The sequence below is a fragment of the Rattus norvegicus genome, chromosome 5 (genome assembly GCF_036323735.1).
Source record: "Rattus norvegicus strain BN/NHsdMcwi chromosome 5, GRCr8, whole genome shotgun sequence".
Classification (NCBI taxonomy): domain Eukaryota; kingdom Metazoa; phylum Chordata; class Mammalia; order Rodentia; family Muridae; genus Rattus; species Rattus norvegicus.
In genome coordinates, this window is record NC_086023.1 from 168,267,609 (window position 1) to 168,290,701 (window position 23,093).

At 54.2% G+C, this 23,093-nt stretch overlaps 2 protein-coding genes across 8 annotated transcripts in view; one reads left to right on the forward strand and one right to left on the reverse strand.

The window, feature by feature from the left end:
• Kcnab2 (potassium voltage-gated channel subfamily A regulatory beta subunit 2) overlaps window positions 1–3,152 on the reverse strand; it is an 88,533-nt gene extending 85,381 nt beyond the window's left edge. The window contains exon 1 of one of the 3 annotated variants that reach the window (XM_017593214.3): window positions 2,723–2,861. The gene's annotated coding sequence lies outside the window, so the exon portion shown is untranslated. Of the gene's footprint in view, window positions 1–2,722 lie in introns of all 3 variants that reach the window. The other 2 variants (XM_039109386.2, NM_017304.2) reach the window with 2 other exon arrangements.
• Window positions 2,914–23,093, forward strand: part of Nphp4 (nephrocystin 4) — an 85,872-nt gene continuing 65,692 nt past the window's right edge. For 2 of the 5 annotated variants that reach the window (XM_006239465.5, XM_039110105.2), the window contains exons 1-4: window positions 2,914–3,241; window positions 9,829–10,009; window positions 15,205–15,357; window positions 22,520–22,692. In XM_006239465.5, coding sequence (XP_006239527.1) covers window positions 9,875–10,009; window positions 15,205–15,357; window positions 22,520–22,692 — 461 coding nt within the window. In that variant the 5' untranslated portion in view covers window positions 2,914–3,241; window positions 9,829–9,874. Of the gene's footprint in view, window positions 3,270–3,305; window positions 3,759–9,828; window positions 10,010–15,204; window positions 15,358–22,519; window positions 22,693–23,093 lie in introns of those variants that run through there. The other 3 variants (XM_017593435.3, XM_039110104.2, NM_001037650.2) reach the window with 3 other exon arrangements.

Consider the following 23,093-nt stretch of genomic DNA (forward strand, 5'->3'; position numbering starts at 1 on the left):
TGAAGGTCAGCTTTCTAATTCTGGTGAGGACTCCCCTACTCCATTGTAGCCAGAGCCCTGACTTCAGGCCTCCCCCTTGAAACACACGGTCATAAACAACCTGAATGCTGGCAGTTCACCAGGTCAGGCCGACTGGAGTCCCTGAGAATCTGTGGTGGTCAGTGAGACCTCACTAGTGGCCTTCCCACAGGGTAGTCATCGGGTGATTGGGGTACAGGTTTCCTTCGCCTTGGACAGCCATGAGGTGACTGGGCTCAAGCATGGTTCAAGCAGGGTCTGTGCTATTTGGTCACTGCGTCTGTTGACCTTGGAAAAAAGGAGTCTCTGTCCTCTGGGGCAGGAGGTGACTGACCGCTGGGTGGTCCAGACTCTTGAACTTTAGAGTCCTCATCCCTACAAGGTCAGAGAGACTTTCTGGATGCTGGGAGAGACAGACCACGGAGGGAGGCATCTTTGGTCTGGGCGCTTCGAGTCAACCTTTCTGGAATGTTACCTGTAGCAGCTGCTTTTCTATCTCCTTGACTCCGCTCTAGGAAAACACGATGGCTCTGGACTACAGAGACTATGGAGAATTTAACCAAGGCTCAAACACGTGTTCCTTCCGCACAGTGTCCACACCTTTCCCCAAACACAAGGCAAAGACCCCTCACTCCAGGCCTTTCCCAGAAACCACCACATCAACATATCTCCTCCCAATTACTTGAAGTGAATGAAAACTGAAAGAGAGAGAAACCAGCCCCTGGGTAGGCTGCTTTCGGAGTTGGCTGGCCACCGAACTCTTGTCCCCTTAGCTCTCCAGCACATATGGCCTGAGTGTCATAGCGCCCTATTAGCAGGTGACTGGTTCTAAAGATTCATCTCTCACCCAGGTTCCACATCCATGCTCACAAGATTTCGGACCCTAGAAACATGAAAGGAGCTTCAAGTTTTTCCATGATGCCCTCTCTCTGCACATTGCCTGGTTCGCTCCCCAGATCCTGACTGGGACCCACCCACAAGGCATTTGCTGACTAGTGTAGCATACAGGCAAAAGGGGTGAATCTCTGTTTTGAAGGGAATCTCTCCCCCACCCCTCCCAGGCTGCTTTGGAGACAGGGCTGCTATAGCCCCTTGTTTTAAGTACCATCGAGGCTTGCGTGGGCTTGAACAGTTTCCCTTGGCTTCTCTTAGGCTGCAGACTGGACATGACTGACAGGACCTCAAGGGTCAAGGGTGTTCTGAGGACCCCACGCTGGGAAAGAAAAAGCACAAGGCCAGGACCCCAGTAGGACACAGTGGCCTTGGCTCTGCAGAACACACATTGGCCAAGTAAGAGGCAGGTGGATCGATGGGACCCAGGTCCCCAAACCCTGCAATGCTAGGCCTGGGTGCAGCTTGTTCTTGGCACTGAAGGGAGTTGGGGGCTGGAGTTTCTGAGGGGGAGGAGAAACCGCAAAGAAAGAAGAAACCCTGAGGCGACAGATAGTGGGACAGCTGCGGACTGAACTTGGTGTTCCTGTCTTCGATGTAGATGTATTAATTTCCATAAATGCTAATCGTCCATCTCTCCAAGAGCTATTACTTAATGTCATCTTCCCTTGGATGTGGTTCAACACAAGTGGAATGGAGCAAGAGGCACCCCCACAAACTGGTGGGTCCCTGGCTCCCGCCCCTCTACCAACCAGGTGGCTCAAGTAGTCTGGTTTCTGATGTAACCCTCACGCCTTCGGCAGGCATCCAGACCACCTGCCTTTAAAGACAGGTCTCTTTCACACCAGTAAGCAAAGAAAGTTAGCAACTCCAAAAAAACGCTGAATCACACAGTGAGAGTGAACAGTAAGTGGGGGATGGGTGAGGAGGGAGATGGAAGCCCGTTGGCAGGCAGCAAGGGGTGCTGGAAGCCTTCCTACTTGGAGCGCCCCAGGGTGCCCCAGGCATGCTGCAGGAGACCCCAGGACAAATGCCAGGAGAAGCAAGCAGGGTACGTCAGACGGGAGGGAGGGCAGGTGGGCAGGTACACCTTGCTGCTGCAGATACTGCAGCAGGCAGCAGTGCAGCAGTGGAGTGCTCCGCATCCTGCAGCAGAAGCAGTGGCAGTAGCTGCAGCAGCAGGTAGGGAAGTGGGGAAGTGCTTAGTGCCAGGGTCTGGGCACAGGGGGGAGAAGCTGAGGGTGAGGGTAGAGGTCTAGAGGCAGGGGTAGGGGGAACAAGGTATAGCTGCAACGCGTGTCAAGGTGCCGGGGAGCGCCGCAGAATAGAGACTGCGGTGCAATAGTGGTGGTGGGCATGAAAGGGGGTGGGAGCAGAATGGGTGGGAAGCTGGGTCAAGGCGAGAGGGACACACGGCAGGTAGCAAGGACGAAGGATGCGTCTGTAGGAGCAACAAGGAGGGAGATGAGAGAAGACAGCTACTAGGGGAGCACAGAGGCCGAGAGAGGATGGGGAAGCAGGGAGGCAAGGGCGAGGCGAGGATGCAGGGTTAGAAGGGGTAGAGACAGGGATTGAAGTTTGGGGCAGGGGTCCGGGTTGTCGGCCGAAAGGTGGGGCAGGATGACAGGGAAGCAGAGAGGGTAGGTTGGGGGCAGGGAGACTGTGGAGAAGGCGATGAGGAGGCTGGAGAGGAGGTGAGAACGGAGGCGGGGGCAGGGATGCGGGGCCAGGGAAGAGGAGATGGAAGGGGACCGCGGTGGCCGCGACAGCGCAGCCTCGCAGGTGCCCGCCGGGGTCTCCCGGCTGCACTCACCTGGGGGCCTCCAGCTCCGGATCCCACGCCCCGTTCCGGATCTTCCTTCCCGCCCTGCCCTTGCGACTTCAGCACCCCCGAATCCCGCTTGCTCCGGCAGGTTCCGCCCGCAGCATCTTTACCTCGTGGGACGCCCGCGGCCACGCCCCTAGCATCCTATTATTGGCTATGATTCACGCCAGTCACAGTCTCATTGGCAGTGGCCTTCGGAGTCCATGCAAATCCTGCAGCTCCCGCCGATGCGTCGATTGGTCCGCGCGCGTAGAGTCAGAATCATTGAACTCTGGCTCTCATTGGCCGCGCTACCTTGACGTAAAAGTGACGCGGGGCGGGTTCTGTGCTGAGTGAGCGGTATCCCTCAGGTCGGGACTCCTCGCGTGGGTGGCGGCGGATTGGGCGACCCCCTGGACCAGCACTGGATCCACGAGACCTCGGGTTCCGCTGGGCACCGGCAGCCCGATCGCTGGATCCACGGTGCGGGACCTGTTCCGTAGCGTGGATCTCGTGCCCGTCTCCTAGGTAACGCGCCAGCGGTGGACTGAACCAAGTACGGGGGAAGTCAGCGTGTGTTGGGGGCGCGGGTGGCAGCAGAGCCTCGAAGAGGCTTCAGGGTCCGGGGTGGGGCTGCATATGTTATCTCACGGACGATCTGGTGTTTGCAAGGCACCGCACGGGGCACAGGGCCTGACCTGGCTCGCATGGGTTGCGTCCTCTCCCCCTCGTATCATCATTGGTGCATTCCGGTTGCCAGCTGAAGTTCGGCTGCTGGGATTCCTTCGGTTAGTCTACTGACCCTGTGTGCGCAGCCGTCCGGGGCTGAAACCGATGCTGTGAGCTCGCCAGAGCCTTGAAGATGCTCACAGTCTGGTGTACGCGCCTCTATCCCAGCCCTAGGCCGTGCAGCTCTCTTAGGCCCCTGCGGCCCTCGATGCACTGTGAGGCCCTTGGCCCAGTCCAAGTCCAGCCCTCGGGGCGCAGGGCTGACCTCCTCCTCCACTGCTCGGAATTGCAACCCACACTGCTGTCCGGGTTCCCAGTATGTCTCGTCCTGCCTTAGTCAGGGGAGATGCTCTCGCGGCTCACGTGGAAGTTTGCACTGAAAGTGGGCTTTGCGAGTTTAGGGTTTGGGCAAGCTCTCTCTGTTCCCACCCTGGTCTCATTGGCAGCTCAGCCATACAGTTCCCACGCACCATAATTCTGCCTTGTGTCCCAAATTGCCCTAGCACTGTTTCGTTCTAGTGTTTGTATCTACTTTGGCAAAGACCATGTCTTTAGTTCCATAGCAGAGGGTGAGTGAGGTCATTCTAGGCATCCTTTAATCAGACTTACAGGTCAACGCTCCATCACTAACTCTGCCCCCAGATGGGGTAAATCTCAGGTCTTCATTTCTAGGGACATGGCTTCCCTAAGATTGGCACCACTCTTTCTGGAACATCAGCCTCTCTGGGGCATCTGACGGTCCTTCAGTGTCGGTTGTGTCCCGTTGCTTCCCCCCACAGTCCCCACCTCAAATGAGTCTTGGTCATGAACAATACCATGCAGTGCACCCCTCCGCCTCCCCCTTCCCCCCCCCCCTCACTACAATTTAATGATGTTGTTGGAGACAACATTTCCCTCTGGAATACATCTGGTGTTGGCAAACGTTTATTAAGTAGACCTGCAGAAATGAAGACCCCAAGACTCCATCAAGGCTGTAGCCCTGTCGATTGGAAGCAGGCAGAAAGCAGGCTCTACACTGAAGTGGAGGAGACAGAACTGGCCCTGTCCTTAGGTGTCTCCAGCAGGGCTCTTACTGCCCTCTTCTGGACATCTTGTCTCCTTTGACTTCTCCTGGCTTCCTGAGTGGCCAGAGGATGGTGGCATGGGTGTGGGCTAGTCAGTATTAGCTGTGAACATCTCACCACCCGTAGGGCGGGCTGTGCTGACACTGCCTTCCACTTGTTGGAACAGAACACCTTGAACGTTTTACCAGACTGGGCTCGGGCTTCAGCAGACACTGGCTCACTTTCTTCCTGTTCACTGTAGGGAGCCTATGGTACCCCTTTCCTGGATTCGAAGCATGGAGTCTGTCCCGTTTTCTTTCTAATGTTTATTCTTCCCGGTGGCCCTGTGATTCTGTTATGGGAGTTTGCAAGGTATGACCCTGTCTCTGGAAACCCCAGTGTGTAGTCATTGTCACCTGAAGTGACTCTCATTGGTCGGAGAGTGTCAAAAATGGCTCTGCAGGCCATGGCCTTCTCCCCATTCCTCTGCCTTGCTAAAAACTATTAGTTTACCTTCCTAAAGCTAGCCCCAAGGTCTATTCTATTACTTGGCAGCTTCCTCCTGAGTCTGACCACCAAAGGTCCAGCTTTCAAAGTATTTGAAGTTCAGCCATTAAAAGCCCTCTTTGGCTCATCTATTTAACATGCCTAATTAAAATTAAACCCCTCATCCTACCACAGAGTTTCCCACTTTTCCTTTATAAACCACCATTTGCCTATGAACCATGTCTGTCTTCTCTCTATCCAGAGACAGTCCTTTGTCCCTGGGGACAAATAAGCCTCCTCCCTCTCCCTTGTTCCCTTCCCCTTCTCCCTCATCCTCCCATCTCCTTCTTTGCGTCTTCTTCCCTGCTCCCTGTTCCTTTCGGGCACACAGATATCCCTTGTGCTGAGAGCATGGTCCTGGGCATCCTGAGCCATAGTGGTCTCTTACGCCATCTGTCCTCAGCAAACCACTTAAAGAGACAGATAATCGTGAAACATGGAGAAAGGTTTATTCAGTGTGGCCACACTGGGAGGAGGAACACATAAACAGTCCGTCTTAGGAGTACTAACATGACCCTCAGGCATAAAACAGGTCAGAGGAGATATAGAACTAAGCAGTCCTGGTCAGGACATGGCCCAGTCCATCCCGACCCATCCTTGTCTCTGTGCCTAGGCACTGTGTCTAGTCTTCTTCCAGAGGTAAGTTCCTCTCCTGTCTGTCACCAAGGCTTCAACTCCCCCCCCACCCCCCAGCCTGGAATTCCTGGGGGGAAATCTTACTTCTTTAGAGTTACAAAATATCTCTTTAGACTATTTTCCCTGCCAGAGTGCTCATATTTCTTTCAGTTACTGACAGATTCCCTAATGCTGACTCAGGAAGTTCAGAGTCTCCCACCGTGTATTAACTGTTTCTATTGAGGGCAGGGAGGGGGAGGGGGTTCCCTTGGATCCCCAGGATGAACCTGACAGGCAGTAGGGCCATTGAGGATCAGTCAGACCCCAGGAGGGCAGACTGGTGCTTGAGGGCTTTTCAAGGCTTGTGGGGTGAGGGAGCTGGCCTCATGGGGGCCAGGGACTGTGTGAGGGTTTGTGTCAGGAGGGCCTGTTTCTCCAGAATGCTCACCGCGGTCTCAGGTACCGGCTCTTGATGAGCCCATGCCGGTTTGATCTGGAGAGCAGTGAATAGCATCTCTCCAGGAAAGATGCTCCTCCCTGCGGCACCATTTGGTTATGTGATTTTCCTTAAGTTTTCCTGTGGAATGGCTGCCAAGGCCGTGGGAGGGACAGCCTGCTTCCACCGGGAGCTGGCCAGGGAGCAGTCCTCACATGACAGGCCTCAAGCAGTACGACCAGCAGAAACACGGGCTGTGAACGCACGTGCGTGCGGGGCTGGACCCAGGGCCATCCGGGAGCCTCTCACCCCAAGTAGGAGGCGGTCCTGGGGTGAGGGCTGGCCACCTCTTTAACTAGTGAGTAACTCTTCAGTCTCCCCGTGGTTGGCATCACTAGATGCCATCAGTTTTTTCCCAGTTCTGAGACGCCAGCACATCTCACTGTTGACATCAAGGTGTGGGCAGAGTGGGTCCTGGGGGTGGGGTGAGGGGAGCCGAGGATGTCATTTCTAGCTCGTGGAGGCACCCGTATCCCTTGGTAATAGCTTTTCTTCTCTCCAGAGACTGTGGCCCGTGCTGTGGTCCTCTGCTCTTTCCCAGTCTTCTTACCTTTCTCTCACAGGGATGTGTGTACGCACCAGGCTCTCTGGATGGCCCCACACGTCCTCCTCAGTCCTGTGCAGAATCCTGTCTGACATGAAAAGTTCCCAGTCGCCGAGGACTGGAATGGGAATGCTTGAGACTGCTATGGCTGAATCTGCCAGGAGATCTGACTCAGGGAAAGCAGGCCATCCTGTTAGCCTGTCACGTCTTCGAGGAGGCGGGTGGCTTTGAACTACTGAGGGGTTGCCTGGTTTGTAGGTGTGTTCCAGGAGAGAGTGGGACATAGCCAGGGACTTGAGGTGGGGCTGGGGGTGGCGGGGCTGACAGTCTTGACTTTTTCTTTCCTCACAAACTTTGTGAGGATGGAAGGATGATTCCCGAGAATGGCCCCTCACGTCTCACGTTTAGATCTTCATGAGGATCCTGACAGACGTTAGCGTATGTGATTTCTGTCTGTCCATGTTCACTGTATCAGAAGTCAGAACCCAGAAGCATCAAAACACTAGTAAACTTTAAAATGCCACTGGTAAACCTGATTACGAGATAACAGTAACAACAACAAAACCCCTTTGCAATCGCTTTGTGTTTGTGGCAATGTTTTCACGGGCTCCGCAGAAGACGGTTTGTTCTGTGGGCCTATGTGCTTCCTTTGTCTGCTGTCTTGCTTGGTTGAAACCTTCGTGGGAAATCCAGCCCCACTGGGTAAGAGGAGGGCCCAATGGTGAGTGTTCTCAGGTGGCACCCTCCCCATCGCTAGCAGACGATTTTGTTTCAAGACAGGGTTCCTTTATGTAGCTCTGGCTAGCCTGGACTAGCCATAGCCCAGGCTGGCCTTGAACTTGCCCTAATCCTCCTGCTGTCTCCCGGCTGCTGGCATTACAGGTGTGTGTGTGTGTGTGTGTGTGTGTGTGTATGTGTGTGTGTGGCTGTGCCTGGCTCACGTGGTGCAGGGTACGTGCATGCTAGGCAAGCGCTGTATGGACGGCTTCTCACAGTTTGTTTTACCATGGAGTCTATCCACTGATTGGCTTCTTATATACCAGCTCTTGCCTCGGGGTTTTGAACTGTTTCAGTCACCGGGTATCGGTCACTTGGAATGTTCCGGTGCTGGAGTCTCACCGGCTGTCCGTGAATTTACGGACATAAGCATACACTCCCGTCCATCCTGTCCCGCTCTCAGGGCAGGTCCTGAGGTAGGAGCCAGCCAGGTTGGAGGTGGAGGATACAGATGTTTCCAACACAAATCTGTGAACTCTCCTTAGTTTGGGATGTGGCGGGAAGCGCCAAGACAACACTGCAGGAGAGAAGTGAGCAGGCGGTGGAGAGATGGGAAAGGAAGAGAAGCCGAGCGATTTGTGTGCTGTGGAGAGAGGCAGGCCTGGAGCTGCAAAGGCGGGAAACGGTGAATTACTCCATCCATCAGCAGAGCCGGTAACAAACGCCAAGTGCCGGTGTGCCAATGCCTTCTTTCTCTGAGAAAATCCAACCCCTGTGGAGTCACTGTGGCTCCCACAGCTGTGTCCTGGCCCAGGACAGAGAGCAGGACCTGCAGAGTGGAGCCCACGGCCGACTGGCACGTCCCGCCATGGTGCTTCCTTCCCATCGTTGGCCTGTCTGCTCATCTTGTCATTTTTGGTGGGTGTTCAACCACAAGACTGGTGAATCACAGTCTTTCTGTGCTGTGCTTGACTTCGGCCAGAGGTCTATTCCCTTTGGAATCTACCTTTCATGAGAAGATCGCACTACGGATGGGGGACGTGATGCGGCCGGGACGGCGAGCAAGTCTGTGATGGAGAGACAGGAGAGAGACAAGCAGACCAGTTTATGCGTTACGAGGACAGGCGGAACTGGAAACTTGAGGGTGACGAGGGACAACAGCCTGACCTGAGTAGCCTGTGCTGCCACCTGGCCCTGGTGAAGGCCCCACCCAGCCCGTGCTGCTCCTGAGGGCCTTGTCTGGGTCCATAACCCTGCAGCAGCAGGGGTCTGTGTCAACGTCCATGCCCATTTACCACCATTTGGATGGCCCTGCTCTGGGCTGTCACCTGGGGCCACCTAGACATTCCAGAATGTAGCAGAGCTGGCCTTACTGTTCACTAGCTGCAGTACCTCACCGGGACTGGCCGAAGCCAGAGGCCTCAGACCAGACCAGTGACTCACTGCAATGTACAAGTGAAGCCGTTTGGACCAAAGGATACACCATGGGACCCAATGCACGCAGCTGCCGTGGGGAGCCTGCAAGGGCAGAGGGCAGACATGGAGGGAGGGGGAGATGAGAGGGATTGGGGCATGCGATGTGAAATTCACAAAAAAAAAAAAAAAAAAAAAAAAAAAAAAAAAAAAAAAAAAAGCAATAAAAAAGCAAAAAGAGGGGGCTGGAGAGATGGCTCAGTGGTTAAGAGCACTGACTGCTCTTCCAGAGGTCCTGAGTTCAAATCCCAGCAACCACATGGTGGCTCACAACCATCTGTGATGAGATCTGATGCCCTCTTCTGGTGTGTCTGAACAGCTACAGTGTACTCATATACAATAAATAAATAAATCTTTAAAAAAAAAAAAAAAGCAAAAAGAAAGAAAATCTTTGTTTTGCTCTTTTTCCTCAAGGCAACTGGGTCACTTTGCTGTGCTTGAGAAGGTGTCAGCTGAAGCCAGGGCTGCCTCAGACATTTCTTCACTGAATGGAAAAGCAGGCTGGGCTGGGCAGGCAGCGGCTGTAGCAGGCTTTCCCCTGGAATGCTCGGCAGCCCATGGCTTGCAGCAGACGTGGAAATGCTTTACCTTGAGTTTCTTTCCCATCACGGTCTTGTCTTACGTGCCCCACAGACCAGATGTGAGGACCCTCCCTGGTGCTGCTGCAATTTCCGCTGTGTGGCGACAGACAGGGACCCACAGAGCTTTCAAGGCTGCTCACTGTGAACTGTGCCCCACCAGCACAGATGTCACCAGGGTGGAAACACTGAGAGCAGTGGATGTGTTAGGGAACGGCCACTCTTAAGAGGCTGCACCCATAGCTCTTTTCCCGCTTGGCATCCCGGCTCCTAGAATTGGCCTCTTGTCGCCATCTGTCAGCGGAAGTGGCAGCTCAAGATGGTGGTGACCCTGTCTGACCGGGCTGACAAGTCTTGCCTTCATTTCACCACAGATGGTGCAGGGAGTCCCGGAGACCCACGTGAGGTTGGACAGGCAGCATGGATGACTGGCACAGAGCCTTCACCCAGAACACACTGGTCCCTCCCCACCCGCAGAGAGCGCGGCAGTTTGGGAAGGAGTCCACGGCGTTCCAGTGCATCCTGAAGTGGCTTGATGGGCCACTCATTAAGCAGGTAATGGGATTTCCACACTGGTTCCCACTTACCTCCTCGAGTCTGATTGCTGTACCTGCCAGTTACCTTAGGCTTGGCGGTACTCGAGTGACGGTGAACCAGGGATTCGGCCACTTGGTCAGCATTTCTACCCACACTGCCACAGTGTGGAATCACAGGTTGTGTGACTCCCAGGTTGTTCTGAGCCAAGGTGTAGCAGGATGCCCTGTGTGGCCCTTCTCAGTTCACCAGGGTGGCCACGCACATACACACGCAGTCGGGAGATTACGGCCCCGGGTAGCTCGGCAGTTTTGTCCACGGACTGTGAAAGCCCTTGTGCTTGGATGTCCCCAGCCGTTTGAACCCCAAGGCCTCTGCACCGATCTGCATTCCTTTTCAGGAAGCCTGAGTGAGGTAGTGAGACCGTGCAGCTGCTCAAAGAGCATTTGTGTGGACTACGGCTTTCTGAAGTCCACTGGCCTGCAGGGACGTCCAAGTGGCTTTCACCTGCCAGTGCACGCACATGCACTGTTTCTCACAGACTTCGGTTGGCAAGCGTGTTCGCTGTCTGCCACTGATGTTGTAGGATTCACGCACATTCAGTTTACTAGCTGTCAACAGCATGCGGTCACAGGCCCTCTGATGGAGCACCTCCTGGTGCTTGTTACAGGCTTAGGTACTGAGGTGTTTGCTTTGCCATAGCTGTACCTCTTAGCTGTTCATGCTGAAGACTCACCCTCAGCCCTGGGAGGGGGCTGCAGGATCACCCCCATTTCACAGAAGCTGACAGAACCTGCTTGGGGCCACCTTTTTTCCTTGGCCTGCTGCCTACCTGGGCTGGCTCTGGCTGCCCTCCCTGAGAACTCAAGAGGCCACTGGCAGCCTTCTCTCTCCTAGGGACTTCATGAGGACAGGTCCCCTCCCCATCTTTTTGTTTGTTTGTTTGAGAAAAGTAATTTACAGAGTTTGAAATTTGCAGGGAACACAGATGGTGAGGTATGAACACTGTCCTGTCTCAGACACCACCAGGATTGCCTGCCTCTTGTGCAACCCTGCACAGATTCTAAGCAACACAATAAACATACCTACACGTGTCTTATTACTTATACATTAGTCTTAAGGATTTATTATATATGTATGCGTGTCTATATGAGTTTATGTGTACCATTTGTGTGCAGTGCCTGCGGAGAAGGGCGGACGGTCAGATCTCCTAGAAGTAGAGTTAGGGGCAGTTGGGAGCCACCTGCGGTGGGTGCTGGGCCTCTGTAAGACAGCAAGTGCTCCTAACTATCTCTCTGGCTTCTGTTGTTGTTGTTGTTGTTATTGAGACAGGGTCTTACTGTGTAGCCCAGAGTGGCTTCAAACATCTGATCTCTTGCCTCGGGTTCCTGAGTGTTGAAACACAGGTGCATGCCACCACACCTGACTCATTTTATTCCTCTAACTGATGACACATGCACATGCATACTCACATGCACACACACACATTCACAATACACTCACATGCACACACATGCACACAAACATACACGCACATACACGTAAACATGCACACATGTACACACATACACACACTCGCACATACACATATACATGGCATATTCATATGCACACACATACACACATATACTCACAAGTACACAAACATACACACACATACATGTAAACATGCACACATGTATACACATACACACTCACATGCACACACACATACACACATATACTCACATTCACACACATGCACACATGCATACATATACTCACATGCACACACATACACACAAAAATATATGCACATACATATACATGTAAACATGCACACATGTACACACATAGGCACATACTCACACATGCACACACATGCACATACATGCATACACACATTTGTTCTGTACCTTGCTTTAGAAACATGTCTTAAAGATGTTATATGAGGGATTTTTTTACTTTTTTATTTTGAGACGGTCACACCATGTAGCCCCGACTGGCCCGTTTCTCACTCTGTAGACCAATCTGGCCATGAACACAAGGAGATATTCCTGTGTCTGCCTCCCCAGTGTTGGGATTAAAGGTTTGTGCCACTGTGCCTGGTTCCCATTCTCTTTTGAGACAAGACATTACTGTGTAGCACAGGCTAGCCTCAGACTTAACATCCTCCTGCCTCAAGCAAGCCCTTGAGTAGGTTGAGGGATTACCGATGTAAGCCATCATGCCTGACTGTATTTACCTTGCTTTTAATCTATACATATATGTATAGAACAACTGCCATGGATGGAATTCCTGATTCAAAGTCAGGTCAAAAGTTAACATTTAAGGCAACATCAAGCGTTGTTTATAGTAGCGGACTTAGACGTAAGGATGTGGGTAAGTTGGAAGCCAGCGGGAGAAGGTGAACTATGTCTGCATAGGGAAGCGTGTTCCACGCAGGTTACGGTCTCAGAGTTCAGGGTTCAGGGAAGATGAGGGGCGGGTCCCACATACATGATTACAAGGGACACCGCCGTCAGCGCAGCTGTGTCAGTGTCCCAGCCACCCCCCCCCCAGGCCAGAAGGTCACTGAATCGGACACACAGGCCACTGGGCTGTACCCCAGTTAATACCTGGACCCCAAAAGGACATGGGCAGACGAGGGAGAGAAAGGGCCTGGGCTCCAAGCCCCTCCAGTGCGTTTGGATGTTCACCCTGATCCGATCCCCACAACGTAGCATGTCTGGGAAAATTGCAACGAGTATGTGGCCCGACTGCTGCGCCGTTGAACTGTAACCCACCACAGTAAACCTAGAAAATCCTGCGACAGCTGGAGATCGGCACTGTCCAGTACTCTGTGGGTCAACGAGGAATTTGTAGGGACATTAGAAATCACGAAGACTGAATGATGCGCTGATGGTGTATGTCAGGGGCCGGGTGACTGCATACAACGCTCTCAGAGAAGAGCACTTCTTCCTTAGGGATCGCAAGAAAAACAGACAGGAGAAGGAACGGGAAATGCCCTTGTGCAGTGGAGGACCTGCGTGTGTGAGGCCTGCTGGGACCCTGAGGACGGAGTGGGGAGCTGAAGTCCCATTCTAGCTGGGACAGAGGCCTGGACAGTCCCTGGGAGAGGCAAGACAGGGTTGAAGAAGAGGGATGGCCGTGGTCAGGGGAGGTTTGCAGTGTTTGGGCAGTGACCAAACAGGTGTGGGGAGGGTCGAGGCAAGAGCTACAGGGAAGGGCAGTGAGGGAGGCTGCAGGCAGAGCCGGGTGCTGCCCCACCCCAGCATCAGCAGCAGGCCTGCCACCCCCCCACCCCCCCACCCCCCCGTCCTCACCCCCGCAGTGACAGCCCTTTTCCCATTCACTCCACACAGGAAAGGGCCAGTTATCCTCTGGTCAGTTGCTAGGGATGTGGTATCCACAGCTGGATCTGGGGAAGACCGGAGCTGCAATTGTGGCTTCTCTCCTTCCTGCTTTGAGGGATGTGTCCTGCCCATGGCCACCTCTGTGTAGACCCTCCACTGTCACAGATCCTAGTGACTTGCCCTGTGGCTTCTCCTGCCTGGATGGAATCAATGCCCTATGTCCACACACTTCCAGCTCCTGTCCCAGCCCCGGCCCCCTTACTGTGACTGTTCTCCAATCAGATCACCACGTCCACTGGAGTGGGTGGTTGCTTTCCTTTCTTTTACTGTCTGTTCATTCTGGTGGGCCACAGAGCACAGCCTGCCCCAGGGCTCCACGAGGCCTGCCAGCTCTGCTCCTGTGCCCCTCGGCTCCTAATCCTGCCTCTGTTACCCGCTCGGCCTGCTGCAGCCCCACAGGCTCCGTGGAGTAGACTCCCCGAGGATTTTGCTGCAGACAGGAGATGGCATCAGTTGAAAAGGCTTCGTAGCAGCTGCTAAGAGTGGGCAAGCCTTGACTTGGATGGAGGTCCATGCCGGGCCCCAGGGAGGCCCAGAGTCATAGGGAAGGAAGGGTTGGGCGAACTGTCCCTTGGTTTTTGTAGGAAGCGATGGGCCAGGCAGGCTGAGCAACTGAGGACTAGCTAGCTTGTTTAATAGAAGTGATCCCAGTGGTAGAGACGTTGTCTAGTTTTCTGGGTATCGGTCCTGGGACAGGGAGGTTCTGTGTGAGGCCCTATATAAGGCCAGAGAGGAGCATTCAGGGGAGGTCATGGTGCTATTCTGTTGAGTTTGCCCATCAGAGACAATCGCATAGGCGTGACAGTGGCCAGCCCTGAGACACAGCCTGTGTGTGAGGGCGTGGGACATGTCAGGGAGTCTCCAGACGCCAGAGGTTCAATGTTACACAAAATGAGAACACAGGAGTTTAGGGAAAAATAGAACACTCCTCTCTAGTCCCGAGACGCTTAGCTCTCTTAACCCAGGGCCTGGCGTCATGCTGCACCCTTTACCTGGCTTCCTGTCCCCAGGTCCCCATGCCCTCATGATCTATGTTCCTCTTAGTTCCCAGTCTGGTTGCTGTTTTCCAGGAGCCCCTTCCCTGATTGGCCTTACTGTTTTCCTTCCCGGAAACCCTTCCATGCGTACTTTCTTTGTTCTTGTGTCATCAGTGCCCAGAACTGTGCCTGGCACAGACAGAGAAGAAACAAAGCAGACGACAAGGGAAGGTTTGTTGAGTGAAAGAGAGAAAGGCACAGGACCCTCAGCAACATCACAGGAGCTGGGCTGGAAAGGCTTTGGTTCCCAGCTCGAGGACACAGTCTCTCCCACGCCAGAGGACCCATTTTCTTGTACTAACACCCCAGAATAATTCTGACTGGCTGACTTAACTCCTGCTCAGGATGACTTAAGCTGGCTGCAGGAGATGAAGAAATCTGTCCCGGAAGGCTTAAGCCAGATCAGGTTCATTAAAGAAACAGATGCGCTGGCAGCGGCAGCTTCATGAAGTGTGGTTTGGGCCAGGGTCTCGTGTGAGATAGCCTCGGCTCAGGCCCAGGCATCTCTTGGTTCCGTATGCTAACGGGATGGCTCCCGGCAGGCCCAGGCCTGTGGCCTCTGGTGCCCTAATGCCTTGGGCCTTATGTAAAGTTCGTGTTTGTCTGAGGGCATTTCAGGGTTCTGATTGGCCAGTGCGGGCTGAGGATCATGATTTATATCTCTGCGGAGGGAGGCTGTTGCCTAAAGGATGTTGACTCGCCAGTAACTGAATGGGGTAGATTCTGAGGGCCCAGTAGTGGCTCTGGGGTGACTCTTCAGGGCTCTCCCTCTGGTGTCTCCTAGGGAATCCTAGACATGCTGTCTGAGCTTGAATGCCACCTGCGAGTGTCTCTCTTCGACGTCACCTACAAACATTTCTTCGGGAGGACGTGGAAAACCACAGTGAAGCCCACCAATCAGCTCTCTAAGCAGCCACCCAGGATCCTCTTCAATGAGGTAGGTGGGTTCCGTCAGCCCAGCCCAGGCAGCAGGGGTGGGGTGGGGTGGGGTGGGGCAGCTCAGCACACACATCTTTGACACCGCCTGGAGCAGCAGGTCTGCCATGGCAAAGCTCGTCTTAGTGGCGGGACACTGTTTCCAAACAGTCCCCTTCGTGGAAGCCAGATTTCCAGCCAGGTGAACGCGCTTAGCGTGGTTTTTCAGGGATGTGGGTGGGACTTAGGCCCTCTGCCTTCAGGGAGCCTCTGGGGTCTTGGAGTAGTGAAGTTACTGACATCATCTGATGTTGTGTTAGCTTTCATGTCCTTAACAAAAATACCCTGGGAATAATGGCAGAACGGGGACTTTTCAGTTCACAGACCTTGGCTCTGCTGACCCAGGTCCAGTGGTGAGGCAGTGCGCTGTGGTAGGGGCGCGTGGCCTCTTCAACTCTTAAAGAGCCCAGTGTCACAGCTGTCCACCCAGCTTGCCACCACCACAGCAGCCCCCAGGTCCCCTCCCCTCGCGCTCGCTTGCTTGCTTGTTCATCCCGGTGCCCTGCTCCTTCTCTTCCGATCAGCCCTGGCCTCTCACAGGCTGTTCATCCTCCACAGCCCTCATGGCGAAAAGGAGGCGGAGAGAGAACTCCTATCCCCGTGGGCTCACTCTCCCTGTCCCTTTTCATCCGGACTCTTTAGTCTGCGGGACAGCATCACCTGCATCACCAAGTGGGCCACCTCACTGTAGCGAGGTCCCGTCAGAGGCGCCCAGGGCTGTGCCTTGCTGGTCTACGTGTTTCTGACTCCACGGAGACGACGGTCAGGAGTGACTGTCACAGGTGGCAAAACTAAGACTCAGGAAAATGGCTCTGTATGTGAAGTTCGGCCGAGCGAGGACTCAGACCAGTGCTTCTGCCCTCAGGCTTGGCTGTAGTGGGGCATTGGTTGGGTCGGTGTTCCCCGGGAGCCTCTTGGCTGCCTTCAGCTCAGGTTAGCTCCTAGGTAGGTGCTGGGGAGAGAATGCCCCCATTCTACTGGGGTGACAGAGGGAGCAAGACACAGGCTGTGAGCTGTGAACGTCCTCAGAAGAGGCAAAAGGCTTGGGATCCTGCTTCTGGCAGGGCTGTGGAGGATGGCCTGTGAGAGGCCAGGGCTGATTGGATGAGAAGGAGCTGCTTCCTCTCTAGCAGGTGAAGTGACTGGGTGAGGCTAAGGAACCCTGGTTTCCTGACAGTTGGTACCACAGTCGATGGTGGAGGCGACCGTGGTGGTCTCGAGCTGCTATGCTGGCTCCCATTCCCTCATGGCTGCCTCGTCATAACCAGGTTGAGCCTGGCTGTGAATGTGGCGCTCTCTGACCTTGGCATCACCCAGCAGCATGGTTTTGTGTTCCTTGGCGTGGCTCGTCCTGAGGCCGTCCAGAATAACACGGGCAGTCAAGGGAGAGAATGGCCCCAGGGGTCAGAAAACTAAAGTCTTGGCAAAAATCTGTGTCATGGGAACTGAAGTGATCCGTGTCTGACATGATGTTATCCAGTGCTTGGAAAACGCTGCCCGGCCAGCGTGTCAGCGACAGCAGATGTCCACGTTGTAAATCTTGTCACGGCTCTGTGTGACCCCACGAGATGTGACCCCCCCCCCCACGAGGACCCTCTCAGCACAGGCAGGGCGTGGCCTTGCGCCTTTGGCCCTGCAAAGCTTTGCCCTCTGTCTCTTGGCCATACTACAGCAGGCAGGGGATGGTGCTGCCCCCCTGCTGCCCTTGGCATTAGCCCTGGAGGCACGGATGGGCTGTTTTGATTTTCTCTTCCTCTCGTGTGCAGGGACCCAGGGAAACCTTGTGTTGTGACAAGTTTCTGTGATGAATGGTGCTGGTGGCCACGATAACATGGCTCCTGTGGGGGAGGGCTTCCTCCTCCTCTGTGGAGAGCAGCAACCCTGAGTCCTCAGCTTTTAAAGGGGAGGAAGCAGGTGCAGGGAGAAAGGAGTCTCTCCCCTTGGCCACCAGGATGGCCAGCCCTCGCCCGTGAGGTGCTTGTGCATATTGGTGCTCTGGGCCAGCAACCTTCTCTGGAGCCAGCACAGAGGTACTTGGTCTCTAGAGTGCCTGTTACACTCCTCCTCTCCCCCTCCCTCCTGTCCCCTCGCTTAGCTCTCTATTTAGAGATGAGTCGGAAGAGCCCTATTGTACACGTGTTCCCGTGCCCACTGGCAATCCTGACTCAGACCAGCAAGGTCTGTCAAGAAGCGGGGCCTCCAATCACCAATCCTGGGGGTGACAGAGGGGTGACCCCTATAGAATACCCAGTGGTTGTGTGAGAGAGACAGTTCTCAGGACTGATACTGCTTCTGTCCTTGGCTCAGGTGTGACATTGTATCACCCTGGGCTTCCGTTGTCCCAGAAACTCAGAGACACTTAGATTTCACTGCCCCCTGGTGGCCAGGCGCCGTCCTGAGCCCGGACACGCCTTTGCCCAGGAAACGGGAGGCTCCTCGGCTCAGGTTACCCATGCTGGTGGGAGCCACACCAGGTCAGCCAGCTCAGCCAGCTCAGCCAGGCTGCAGCCTTGATTTGTCTTCGGTTTAGGCTGTGTGTTGGGAGGGAAGGAAGAGAGTGTGGTCCTGAAATGGAAACTTTGTTGCCTCAGTGTGTGGCAGCCCGTGGTTCTGAAATGGAAACTACTGGTGAAGCTCTCTCAGCTTGCTGCTATGCTCCCTGCAGGCAGCAGAGGCCAGTGGTGACTCAGCCATGATGGCCTGGCAGCCGGCATCACCTCCGCTGCCTCCTGACACCAGCACAGACACAGAGATTGCGGTTCCGTTAAACGAAGGGAAGTTCCCTTTGCTCTGCGTGGTGCGTGTCTCCATGTGTTGCACGAGGTTGAAAAGCCCTGGCTTGGTACTTAGCAGCATGTGCCACCCTTGTGATTGCAGGCTGACTAGTTGCTCTGGACACACGCGAGTGGCTAAGATGCAGTTCATTTTCAGGGGTGACTTTCCTGGGATCCCCATCAGCAGTGGCCAAGGCAGATCTGCTGTGAGGTGGGGAGCTCCCAGCAGCAGGGGGCTGTACTTGGGGTGACTGTGGCTGTGTGGTCTCTGTGTGGGTAGTAGATTGACCAGGCAGGCTCTGATGCATTGGGCAGGCTCTGTATGTGACTGACTTGTGTGGTGAGGTGGTGGGGTGAGCTAGAGACGTCATCTGAGAACTGCAGTCAGCTCTACCCTCAGAAAAGACAGCCTTGGTAAACAGTGACTCTGCAGGTCTCTGGTCCTGGTCCCCTCCATTCTGCGCTCTGAGATCTTCCCCGGTGGTGAGGAATCACCTTTCACTTCTTTTTTTAATAATTCATTCAACCTCCAGAAAATACGTTTCAAAAAGAAATCCTGGCGGCTGCAGTAAAGCACAGGTTCCACATTGCTTCTAAGGTGGACATGGCTCTCCTCAGCATATTCTCTCGGCTCTCCGTAGGCAATCCCACCAAGAGTGGGGACTCTCTGCCCAGGTGCTGAGACAGTGGTGGGGTGACCCCCCTGCCCTTCACAGAGACATTTCCAGATCCGGTGCAGTGAGCATGGAGTCCTGACGACTCTCACTCCTCAGAGTAACAGGAGCCGTTCCGCCAGAGTCACCGTGCATGAAAGGGTGCTGCCCCGAGAGCCCTAAGGCAGCTAGTGAGGGACAGCACACACAGTTCTGAGAGAGCTGTTCCCACAGAGGGCGACCCCTGCTCAGCTGCTGATGTATACCTGCCGGAGGAGGGCTGTGATCCCCCCAGGTCGGAAGCACCCACTCCTAGGATGAGCCTAAAGTGGGGCCTGACAGAAGCAGTGTCACTTGTTGCCAAGGCTGGGTTTTCCCTTTATGGGAGCAAACCCCAGTCGCTGGGGAACCCGGGTGGGGTGGGGGTGCCTTGCTTTGGGCTGCTGGGGTTCAGTCACCTGCTGTTGTAAGTTAGCCAAAGAATTGCTGTCCAGTTGAAGCGAGAGCCGGCTTTGGGCCTAAGTGCCGGGTACGTTGTGCCAAAGCCTGAGTTTCAGGACAGTCGCTCAGCTGTGTGACCTGGAAGTCATCCACACACTGTGCAGGGATGTGCGTGTTGAGGGTGAGCCACGCGGTTTCCAGCAGGTGCCCAGGAAGCAGGAGGCTGGAGGCATTCACTGGGTGGGTGACATGTGAGCGCCCACTGCACCCCAGGCTGCATGGGAGCGGAACACAGACAGATAAAGTCCTGTGCAGTCTTCCAGCCAGGGTTCAAGTTCCCATCATTCCCCAAGGCCTCAGAACCACTCACATTGTGGGCTGGGCGGTTCTCTAGTGAGACGGTGTGGGCCCGGCCATACCCTGTTATACCTTCCTGGTGTCCAGCTTTGAAACGGAGCCTTGGGAATGTCTTAGGGGAGAGTGGGGTTCATAGAGTTGGCCCAGCATTGGTGGTCAGCGTTGATGGCCATTGGCCAGAAAACCCGAACCCAGGCTGAGTCCCATGGAAGCTTCAGGAGTGGTTTGTGGATTGCTTTCCTCAAGGTCTTGCATTAAAGGCTTGTTGTTGTGAGGGTATGGGGTGTGCCTGTGTGTGTGTGTGTGTGTCTCCAGGCAGGGGTGGGTGGGGGCTGTCCTGTCCTGCTCCATTTCTATCCCCACTTCTTTTCTGGTACTTGCTGCTCTTCGGACTAGACTGGCCAGTCAGCAAGTTCTGTCTCCACTGTCTCCTGCGCCAGGCCAAGCCTTTGGCTACAGGTGTGTCCCACCACCCCCTGCTTTTAACCTACACGCTTCGGATTGGAACCCAGGTTTTCATGTGCACAGCAGGCATCCCTAAGCGCCCAGTCACACCCTCGACCCCAGCCACCTCCCCAGCTGCCAACGGCGTATTCTGAACTCCCGTGCGCATGACGCTGGTTTACTAATTCTCAGCCCTCGACTGGTCAGGTTGGCTTGGCTGTCAGTAGGGGATGCCAAGCTGCCAAGCACAGTTTCTTCTTAGAGACACACTGTCAGGGCTGTTTTCAATTCTGCCATTGCCGGCAGGAGATGGAAACCTGGCCCCTAGGCGAGTGGTGTCTGCTTTTGAAGATGAAAGCACGGGCAGGAACACAGATGATTTATTAATCTGTTTACTCCGTGAGGGAGGAGCCTTGGCCAGTGCCAGAGAGAGAGAGAGAGAGAGGGAGAGAGAGAGAGCGCTGTAGCCCAGCAGGGGTGAGAGCCGGCTCTTCTGTTGCCTGTGGCTTTCTTCACAGGGGAACTGATGGGTTCGATGCAGACTTTAATCATGCCCTCTTAGATGACACGCAGAGTTTTCTTCTCAGAATATATGGTGTTGTGTTAATCGAATCGCCCTGGTTTGGAGGCCTGTTTCCGGGTGCCACTCAGCCACGTGCTGTCTGGGATTTCTGCCGGAGCCTTTTGCAAGCTAGAAAGCTGGGGCGGGCAGGGCCGCCCCTAGGCCCAGGTGATCTAGAACAGAGCAGAGCCTGTGTTTCTGTGTCCAGCTCTGGGAGACCGTCGCTTCCTCCGTTCCTCACCGCTCTTCGTTTTTTTGAGCAGTGCAAGTGTTTTTTCATGACCATCTAATCCGACCTTTATAAAGCTCTTGAGCCTTGAACTTGTGGAAGGCTGATATGTCCCCCAGACTCCTTATGACTTTAGCATGGTTTCCGCACTGGAAGGACAATAAATGGTGTTTGGAGAAGAACACGCATAGGTTCTTATCAGCCAGGAACGAGGCTGATGTGCCTGAACTCGATTGTCCTTCAGTGTGTTCTGGGTGGAGGCTGGCTCTCTGACAAGAGACGAGAGACGCTGGGACTGGCAAGGTGGGGACCTCTGGTTTTTGTTTTCTTTTTTTTTCCCCAAGGCAGCTGTCTTGGTGGCAATGACAGGAGGGCCTGAGCGCTGTGATATGCGTGTCCTGGGTCTCTGCGTGTCCCCACCGGCCCCAGTGCTCAGGAGGGGTAGTTTCAAGGTGACCTCCAAGCTCGGGAGTTCCACCTGCTAGTCTGAGAATTTAAATGTTTGTGTTACCGCTGAAAGAGGAGGAGGGCAGTGTTCAAAGACTGAGCACGGGCAGGGGAAACTCACAGGTGAGGCTCTGACAGGCTAACGGCCCAGCAGGGCTCCAGGAACAGCTCAAGTCCAGGAACCTTAAGCATAACTCTGCCTCAGCCCAGCCACCTGTCAGCTCCAAGCAGTCATTATTTCATCATTTTGCAATAAAAGATAATAGAATAACAATTTATAGTTCGTGGCTGATGTTTTAATGCACCCCTCCGTTATCCTCACCGACAGTCTGTGATTACTGTGACTCTTTTCTGGGCAACACCGTGGTAATGACTCCTTAATAGGAGCGTTAGCCGGAATTTCAATCACAGCCCACTGGCCGGCCTCTGCCCTGTCTGCACTGCCTGCAGGGGGCATCTCTGTGCCCTGCTGGGGTCTAGACAGCAGACACAAAAGGCGTGTCGGTGTACGGAAGCCAGTCCTGCGCTACTCCTCAGGGTGGGGACATGAGGCCCTGTGGTCGGCAAGTCCAACCCTTAGCTCCTTCTCTGTCTCTTGTAGTTATGATGTGGTCAATTAGAACTGGAGACAAGTGTTTTGAACCAAGGGAGGAAGCGTGTGTGTGTGTGTGTGTGTGTGTGTGTGTGTGTGTGTGTGTGTGTGTGTGGTGTGCATATGTGTGGGTATGTTTGTATGTGTGTGCACATATCTGTGTGGATGTATACACACCTGTTTGAGTGTATTTGACAGCTTTAAGTTGATACTAAGAATATTGACTTAGTCAATTAACTTGAAACAAGCATGTTGAGCAGAACTAGGAACGGATGATGGCCCTTCCACCCTACTGACTGAGACAGACGTCCTCAATCAAACCCAGAGCTCACCAACATGGTAGTGTTTCTAGCCAGGTTGCTCCGAGGATGCTTTCCAGAGCTGGAATTACAAGTGGGCTGTCATGCCCATCTGGTGTTTGCATGGGTTTCTGAGGCATGAAGTCCAGATCCTAAGCTTGCACCCCAGCCTGTGACGGGTTTGTCATGGTGGTATGCTCTCGTCCCTCACAAGGGCTCTGGGTGGGGCCCAGTGCTCCTGGTGTGTCCATGACAGGCTCTGGGGAGGAGGGCACCTCTGTGCCCCTGACTCTCACTGCTTCAGTGGCCTCTGCTCTCTCTTACAGCCCTTGTACTTCCACACAACCTTGAGCCACCCCAGCATCGTGGCTGTAATAGAAGTGGTCGCTGAAGGCAGGAAGAGGGACGGTGCCCTGCAGGTGCTGTCCTGTGGGTTTGGAATTCTTCGAATTTTTGGCAATAAGCCGGAATCTCCCACCTCTGCAGGCCAGGACAAACGGTACCTTCCAAATTTTCTCCTCCTCCTCCTCTTCTTCCTGCTCTTCTTCTTCTCTCTCTTTTCAAAGATTTAATTATTTTTATTTTATGCATATGGGTCTTTTGGGTGTATATCTTGTGCTAATTCTATGTTAGCCAAAGAGTTGTCCGTTTCTGTGGAGGGAGAACCAGCTTTGGGTCTGAGTGTCAGGTTTGATGCGCCATGCACACAGGCCAAGGACCTGACCCGTTGCCTGTTTTGTGTGGGATTTTAGGCAGACTACCTGCACATCTGTGCAGGTGCCACACAGCTTGTGTGACATCATCTGTGCAGGTGTGACACAGCTGTGTGATATCATCTGTGCAGGTACCGCAGGTGTGATACACCTGTGTGACACCATCTGTGCAGGTGCCACCATTGGG